This window comes from Gobius niger (genome assembly GCF_951799975.1).
Source record: "Gobius niger genome assembly, chromosome: 14".
Classification (NCBI taxonomy): domain Eukaryota; kingdom Metazoa; phylum Chordata; class Actinopteri; order Gobiiformes; family Gobiidae; genus Gobius; species Gobius niger.
In genome coordinates this window covers 5,386,426-5,395,622 of record NC_136865.1, presented here as the reverse complement: position 1 = coordinate 5,395,622, position 9,197 = coordinate 5,386,426, and the positions used below count along the sequence as shown (strand labels likewise).

Genomic DNA, 9,197 nt, shown 5'->3' with positions numbered 1-9,197 from the left:
CGACACCTGCAGTTGTGCTTATGACCTCTAGGGGCATGAGTTACTTAGTACTGCTTTAAGTATTGTGTGTTTTACATTTTTTTTGTGTTAAGGCTTTCTCTTCATCGCAACGAAATATTCAGATTGTTTGATGATTCACTGCTTGAACAGAAAAAAAAAACACAACCAAATATTAGAGCGTGTGACATTTTTGGGGGCTCTGGCAGTGTAGCAAATGAAAACAATAATGAAACGGATTAAGTTTTAAATTGAAAGTCTGCTCACCTTGATGGGCGCGTGCTTCACTCCGGGGTGATCTCCGTCTCCTGGTGCACCACCACTTTAGTGACAGACATATCGGGGTGCTGCTCCTTGGCCTCTTTAATGGCCTGAGCCAGAGCCTGCGGGAGCACAAGAGGCGAAGAGCGTTAACAAGCGCGGGATGGATGGCTTTCATTTCCCCGCGTACATGCACAACCGCTTCACCTGATATACGAGCGTCATTCAGCGCGACGGGCCAAATTACATCGACAAATAATGCCTTCTGCTGGCAACACGCGCGCTCACGGCGGCAACAATAAAGCATAATAAAAGCACGGACAGGGCCGGGTGCGGCTCTGTGTGGGCCCCGAGAAGGGTGCGGTGCCCAGGCCAATCACTCGCATTGGATCATTTCTAAAGCATTTACATCTTTCCTCATCATTTGTCACTCATTTATAATGATGAATAAGTTCACACTCAATTATACAACAGTCCCTCTTTCCTAAACTTAACCATTTCTGACCCGTCCCTGATCTTAACCAGACTCACAGCACATCGTCACTGTACTCTCTGTTTAGAAGCTTATTCAAATTAACAATAGTTAGTAAACTGTGTAAATATCTTATAAATGATGAATGAAGTATTTAACAATGCATTTCTGCTTGATGATGTGTAGTGATCAATTTTATTACAAAATGTGGAACGTTGTAACAAAATGCGTTTTTCTTACATGATTAATATAAAATGTTACTACATATAGAACCGTTATTACGTACTGTGGTGTTGCTACAAAATGTGTCTTAACAGGCCGCTCTCCAGGAAGACGTCCACATTTTAGCTACATAAAATCGAAACATGGCAGGGACCAGCAGGAGACAGTTCACATGGCTCTGACATGTCAGAGATGGACTTTGGACTAGACCAGTGCTTCCCAACCTTTGTTGTCCCATGTACCCCTGGAGCCATTCATTCATGCTCCCCAACTCAAGAATCATGCCAAAATAGTAACAAAGTGAGCAACTAAACAGAGATAATTCAGGATTTAGTAAAGTGTTATGTTCAAAGTATTGCTAAAACTCTCAAAGTCAAACCTTTTTGCTGTGAGGCTGTAGAGCTAACCACTGTGCCACCACTGTCTGAACATGCATGAAACCATTTGACCAGAAACAAGGAGAAAAATCTGATGTTTTACTCAAAAACATCATTAAAACTAACTTTTCTTTGAAAGTAATATTGAAATTCAACTCAGCTTCACCTTTTATTCACTCTGAGGTCATTCCATGTGCCCCCAGGGCCCCCCCTATACACCTGATTGGGAAACACTGGACTAGAACATGGAGAGGCCTCTACACAAGCAGAGCTGTTTTAAAGTCTATTCTCTGAGCGACAGGAAGCTGGTACAGAGACCTGAGCACTGGACTAATGTGATTCTATATCCCGGTTTAAGTCACTTGAGGGTTGAGGGGTTTTAATTTCCTGGGAACTTCTTTTGGAGTTGTTCCTTCAGGTGCTCCAGTTTCACCCACTTCAAACATGTACAATAGCGTCCCCTACATCAACCATTGAACTCGAAGGAGGACTGACTGGCTCCTCACCTTGTCGTGGTCGATCTCGGTGTCTCCGGTGATGACGATTCTCTTCTCGATGCGCGTCTCGGATATGCCCCCTTTCACCGTCTGGAAAAAAAATACAGAACTTAACTTAACATCCGCAAGTGAAGGGCATTGACAGACGACCGGCTTTTCTTTTGAAGCTCTCTAAAGAGGAGAGCAGCACCTTCTCCAGAGCGATGGCGACCGACCAAAGTGAAGTCTAATCTATCTTCCTTCACCGCGGCTGAATGGCTCTGAATGAACAATGTCATTACGATTACTCCTGCTCAAGTTAAATGGGCACAGAGGAAATTAGCTCCAAGTCCAAGCTCCATGTCCAGAGAGACCCACTGTTGTGTTCCAATTTCTAAAATGACCAGCCTGGACTGAGAACGCTTCGGTCACCAAATACCACTTTGCAACAGCGACGGGGCGGAAATGTAATTGTTTTCAGGAGGCATTTTGTTTCAATTTACTAGCAGTAAATTGAAACAAAATGCCTCGGTCCCTGTTCAAACGCTGTGTGGTGGTCGTCTCTGGAGAGTGAATTGTTTCCTCAGAGACTCCCGTCGTCTTTTGATTTCTGTTAATGTCAAAAAAGTTTGTATATGTTTGTATATTTTTATGGCTAGTTGATAAAACTAAATTATTGCAAGGGATAAAGCCAAATTTAGAGACTTTAATAACTCAGTCTCCTTCCATTATCCAGCTGATTCGCTCACCAGCTGGGAACAGTGGGAACACACACACATTGACCAAAACCTGCCTGACCAGGAACGACTGGAGATTATCGCGTTGGTGTGAAAGGGCCTTTAAATTCGAGAAACGCATTCCCAATTTCTCCATTATGTCTGTTTTCTGACAGGGTTGGAAAACAAAACAAAACGGGCGCAGCCGCTTTAAATAATGATCTACCTAACACATTGAATGCCAAAAATGGAATTACGAAAACGGGACCCTCTAATACACTGTATGTTTGATTTTGGTAGCTCTGTGATGACCAGAAGTGAAAAAAATGACGATCAAAAAGTCACGATCTGGACATTTCATATACATTATTGCGTTTCTTTTCTTTTCTTTTCTTTTTAGTCCGTTGGGCGTGGTGTTGCGTAGCGAACAGCTGTAAACCCGACACTTTTCTCTCACTCTCTGGAGCACGTTTGACAAAGCAGAGCGGCTTCCCATGTAAAGATCGAAACAGTTCAGATTTTAACGGTTCTCCGAGTTTTTAAATGGCTAAAATCGGTCCGAGAGTGGCTGAGAAACATCCTGTTAAAGTCTTCAATCTGAGAACCAGGCTGTTTAAATGCACACGTGAAAATGAGCGAAAGCGATCGATAACACGCGCCGTTTCAAAACGTGTCAACAATGCTGTCCTTGAAAATTGACTTGAAACAAATCTATTTAGGCATTTGCCTCTTCCCATAACGTTAGTGCCAGAAAGAGAGGAGGAGAGGAGTTAATCAGAAAGGAGATGTTTCATAAGACACTAATTATCTCCTTGTCCAAAATTAGCCTCTATTTTAGCTTAGATTTCTCAGGAACCGAGGCACGTAGAATTAATCTGTTTTCACCTATTGAGAGCTTAGATTCTCATCTTTAGCATGTATCCATAGCTACAACATAGAATATGCTGTGGTGCTACAAATATCATGAAAAATGGCCTGGATTGTTGGCAGCGAAATCTCAAAAACAGCGCGGCACTCAATGTGTTAAAGAGGGGGTATTGTGCTTTTTTCAGTCACATAGCACCAGTCTATATCACACTACAATGATGACCAAACCTTCTGTTGGTCTGTAAATGCAGTAAATTAGAATAACTGCCTTGTATAAAATGTCTCTCTCAAAATGGCTGTAGCGAATGTCTTGAAATAGGCCTCTGTCTCTTTAAGAACCTCTGAGCCTTTCCGACACGCCCCCTCCACACACTGTCTGTGGCATCAGTGGGGAGGGGGTTCTGCTGAGAAGCAGTGGTTGGTTACTCGGCTGGTGACGAAAGCTCGGAGGCGTCTCAAGGAGGTGGGGGCGTTCCTAGGAGGACTCAGGCAAAGCTGTCCCTAAAATGGCCGCCATCAGAGTTTTTACAGATTACTCAAAAATATGTGAATGTGCCAAGGCAACACTTCAGGCATGTTTTTAATGAGGGAATGACATAATAACATGATGTAAAGCTTGAAAAGTCGATTCTGCACAATACCCCTCCTTTAAGCTTCAGCCTGAATTGACCAGATGTGATTCAGCCCTGGGTTTCCACCTGGTGCAGTGCTGTTATAGACATGGTCTATATCAGAGAGATTTTCTTTTTGTACTCGGTGTGAACGTTTAGAACCAATGCTAATGGATCTGCAGAATAATTCAATACTTGAAAAATATATATAAACTTTCCTCTCTGGACATTCGGACACCACTGCAAAATGGCGTGACCACTATATAGTGCACTATACAGAGAATATAAAGTGTGGACACTGGGACACAGCCTGTACCTCTAAAAAGCCAAAAAATGGTGCCAGGAGCGCCTGAGGGATAAGTAAACCGAATTCATCTTGCAAGTTTTTTTTCTACCTTGTTAAAAAGTCTTTGCCTCCTTGCAGTTTACTGTATTTGCAGGCATTTTTTGGAAATAAAAAAAAGAGCGAGCGAGACCACTGCACACATTCTGTACTGTACTTCCTGGACCACTTTCGCAAACCTGGACTTGTTGTTGCCGTTAGCATTAGGGGAAGAATTAGGATGTTACGAATGCTTTACAAAATTGGGGGTTAAATGGATAAAGTGCCTCAAATTAAATGGTTGTTCATGTGAGCACCAGGCTGTGTGCACGGCTACTCCAAACACCCCAGGAAGGGTCTTTTACGGACTGGACTCTCTTTGCGCTCCCACCTCCACGCTGGGATACCGTGAAATATTAAAACAGCCCCGCATCTCCTGCTCCTTTTGATTACATGGCCATAATAAACAGAGCCATCTCCCTGATTGGAGCGAGCAGTGTGGAGTTTATGTCCAAACGTCTCCTCAGGGACTGGGGTTAATGCATGTATCGATCAGCGCACAGAGGGAGGGGGGCACTTAGAGGACAGGCCATCAGCATGTACAGTGTGAGGGAAGGACCTGACTCGTTTAGGAGGCAGGAGTGACAAATTTAGGTGAAAGATTCCATAAATCCAGTAAAACATTCATCGAGCGTACACTGTGAAAGAGCGGTTCAGGACCAGGACGGTGATTACTCGTGTGTCCACCCACGTGACCCACATGCTGCGCTGCCCATGTGGTCTAGCCTAAAAGACGGACAGAAAACTTAGACTAAGGATATTTGAACACAACACCTTGATGGGCTCCTAAAACAGATTATATATATTACTGCTTTTTTATATAGTTATATTGTTTAGTGTTATTCCTATGTTGCAATAGGTGTAAGTACCGTAAATTCTCTAATACTGGCCTGTATTCCATTAGCGGCCGGGTCTCTAACAGTGGCCGGGTTCGCGGCTGGCGGAGGCAAATTAAAGCCGGTCTCTAAAACAGGCCGGGGCTTTTATTAGAAACTATAGCGGTAGAAATATTCCCCATGTTAGGAATTTGTCTCATACTCGTGTAAATAGACAACAAACGGGAACCCGGGCCGATGGGGGGCGCTGCGGAGGAGCTGATCCGAGCGTAACTTTGACACAGATTTAGCCACTTTTCAAACCTCCAGTGACTATTTGTAGAAACAGGGAAAGCAACAAATGTTGTGTGACCCTCCAGGGTTTTAATAAAGTCTCCATCACGTCTTCAAAGCACGTCCAGCTGCTCCGTGTGCAGGTCAGTCCCACGCCTCAAAATAACTCCTCCGATCAGCGCGAGCGTCTCGTCTTCTCTCGGGTCAGTCTCATGATCGATCACAAACACAAACGCTCCGTCTAAACTCGCCTTTTACACAAGATAACAACAAATAATCCGGTCCGCGGTAAAAACGAAACAGAAACCTGCAGTGATATTGATGTCAAAGCTCCGCTAACAGCAACGAAACACTTCCTGTTGTCCCGACAAAATAAAAGGCGTCAATGTTCCAGCCGCTGGGAGAGGGTTTGAAATGTTAATAAATGAACCTAATATTTTAGGTGCAAATGGACACAAATGTCGTTTTTCTTCGTTTTCCTGGTCGAAATAAAGGCCTGTCTCTAATTGTGGCCTGATTCCAATGAAGGCCTGGTCCTAGATGCCCTTGAGTAAATAAAGACCCCGGCCTATATTAGAGCATTTACGGTAAGTAAATTTTCTTCAAGGATTGATGGTGTGCAGAATTTCCTTTTTGTAACTGTCGTCCAAGGAAATGCTTATACTTAGATTACAGTGTCATTCATTCTTCATTCATTCATCTTGGTTGCCATCTGTGGATAGCAAACATGTCAATATTTGTGCACAAATATGTGTGTTGTGAAAGATCACGGAGCGGCAATATGTTGTAGTTATTTCCGTGAAATCTGCAGCATGCTAGCGGCAAAAACATAACATAAAAAGAGATTTGTGATCTGACTTTAAAACTAAGATGTTAAGGGAGAAAAATGTCTGCATTGACCACTGCATGAAAAATCTATGTTTTCACCTGTCGTGTCTCGCCTTAAGCTTGTTACGTTGTAAAAACAAATGTCCTACATCTGCTCCTTAGATTGAATAAAATACACAACATTGTTCTGTAGCACGCACTGAACAGCGAATGGGGGAAACCAAACAGCCTCTGCACAACAGAATGTATCAACACCACTGAGAGAACAGCAACTGTCTATAATCAGCTTCACATCTCCATCTTAAAGGGGGGATATTATGCTAAATTGACTTTTTCAAGCTTTACATCATGTTACTATGACACTATGTGCCACGTGAATACCTGTGAATACATTCACGTATATTTGAGTAATCTTTAAAAACTCTGATGGCAGCCATTTTAGGGATAGGTTTGCCTGAGTCCTCCTAGGAACGCCCCCACCTCCTGGAGACGTCTCCGACCTTTCGTCACCAGCCGAGTAACCAACCACTGCTCCTCAGCAGAGCCCCCTCCCCACTGTGTCCAGCCCGCAGATGTAAACAGAGTCATCATGGAGGAGTAGCTTCATGTGTTGTGAACCGGACCTACAGCAGCTCTGAGACTTTTACAAAGACACACATCAGTGTTTCTGTTACCGAAACACCCAGGATTAAACATTGCAAAAGCATGGTCAGGCATTGATACCGGCGCTATACAAAGAACATCGCTATTCACTCTTTATCTCAGGACAGTGTTTAACTTACAGTAGATGAGCAGTTTGGCTCCTGTTTGTGCATAAAAAGTAGCTTTTGCAAATGCAGGAGAAGGAGGAGGAGAGAGGGACGCTGACAGCCTGTGAACGATCCATGTCGTTTTTGTCACAAAAACTTAAGAATACAAGTCGTCATGGCAACTCGGTTCAGATTTTAAACGTAGGAGAATCAATCAATGTATGTTTGTAACAGGACACATATACTTTTGATCGGCGGCAAGAAGAAGAAATTGTTCCACTGATGTGGAAAAGCTGGAAAACTCCTGGATACAGACCTTGGTGATCTGGGTGGTGGTGGTGGTGCTGACGGTCTCGGAGGTGATGGTCTGAGCGCTCAGTAGGACGCCGGTGTCCTTCTCTGCCATGTTGTCCACCGGCTGAAAGATGGAGGAAAAAAAAATATCATTCATGATATTCTAATTATACATGAACATCTCTACATAATCGGAATAGAAATAATAAATATAATAATATAAGAACAGAAAAAGAGAACATAAACGTTTCAGTCTTTTCAGTTGGGGGGGGGGGGGAAAGTACTAATTGCAGAAATGATTTGCCATTTATAAAAAACAACAACAAGAAACAACTGAAAAAAAAAACTGTTAAACTGCAACAATCCCACACATTTCAGAATCCGTTTGTAGAGGTCTAAACTACAAGGTTAGAGGGTTTTACACATGATCACTCACTATGAAACTAATGGACCCCATGTTACCCAAATGAGTGCAGTCTTTTTTATGTGATCATTGAAACTCACTCACTTAAATACCAAAGAAAGGAAATGACATGATATTTGGGCTTTATTAAAAAATAATAAAAGCACTTTCATCCAAAGTCTTAAAGGAACTTCACCCACGACTATGAGCTGGCTTGGGAATGTTGTACCAACACATGCCGTAGTGTTTCAGCAAAGCGTCCACGTCCCAGGACTCACAGAAAGGAGCTGCGTGATTGAAAGCATGCGAGTGCTGCCTCACACGGAGCCTGGTCAGCAGAATGTAAAACGCAGCAGAATGGATTAGCAGCTGATTTAGCACATAGGCGCTCACATCTCTCACTGTGGACAGCAGTATTGATGCAGGGACCACCTCGAGACTCACGCATACGGACGTGATTTACTTTGCAGCTCATTTACAACAGATACTGTGCATGGCTCAGATGCTTTAAAGGCTTCATACAACGCTATATTATTCAGATTTGTAAAATACTTTTGGACACATACAGGAAAATGTCCTGGATTTTGCTGAGTAACAAACCGCCGCCAAACCTGTTTTCTAAATCAAAATCCACTTTATTTACACAGCACATTTTATAAAAACCCTTTTCAGATCACACGCTGGAGTAAGGACAACTGGAGAAAGAATAAAATTCAACAGAAAACAATCACAGCAGATATTTGTATACTCCTCTGGGATATTTTGAAAGCCTAAAGGACCAGGCAGTGGATCTATCGACGTACATGTGCCAGTGCGTACCCACCCTGTTGCTAAAGGGAGCCCAACAACCCTAACCTAACAGAATCTGGAAATGTTTTTAAAGTCTATAAACCATCACCAGACCTGCTTTCCAAATCCACTTTTATAAACATGTGTTTACAAAGGCGTGTAGTCTGGGATCAGGTGTGATTTTTCAAATTCCTGATGGCTGTGATTGATGCAAACGCCATGTGGTGCATTTTGAAAACAAGGAAATTCGTGGTTTTGTGATGCAGTGGCCAGAAGAGAGGAGACTAATCAGTGGCGTAGCAAGGGTACCAAGGGGCCCGATCTCTGCATAAGTTTTCCTCAGAACAGAAGCTGAGGTTCTTTAGGTCATTAAGAGTGTTACAATAAACTGGTTTCACAATTAGAAACATAATCTGGTGGAGCCATGAGTAAAAAAGTCTGTCCACTGCTCATTATAAGTTAACATTAGGGAACCATGAGTCACTAAAGCAGCAGCAGGATGGGCCTCAACAGCGCCATATAGCACTGGTGGAGAGATGATGTAACTGCATCACCAAAATCATCAGGAAAACTGTGTATATCAAGCGTTTACTGCAGACTTCTGAATAACAGGTTGGTTCATGGGGGCCCTTGACTAATGGCAA

General features: G+C 43.0%; 1 protein-coding gene across 6 annotated transcripts in view; it reads right to left on the bottom strand.

Moving 5' to 3' along the window:
• Positions 1-251: 251 nt before the first annotated feature.
• The window catches only part of epb41a (erythrocyte membrane protein band 4.1a), a 58,821-nt gene continuing 49,875 nt past the window's right edge, over positions 252-9,197 (bottom strand). For all 6 annotated transcript variants that reach the window (XM_079571275.1, XM_079571270.1, XM_079571271.1 and 3 more), the window contains 3 exons: positions 7,384-7,485; positions 1,836-1,916; positions 252-380 (listed from right to left, as the gene is read on the bottom strand). In XM_079571275.1, coding sequence (XP_079427401.1) covers positions 282-380; positions 1,836-1,916; positions 7,384-7,485 — 282 coding nt within the window. In that variant the 3' untranslated portion in view covers positions 252-281. The remainder of the gene's footprint in view (positions 381-1,835; positions 1,917-7,383; positions 7,486-9,197) is intronic.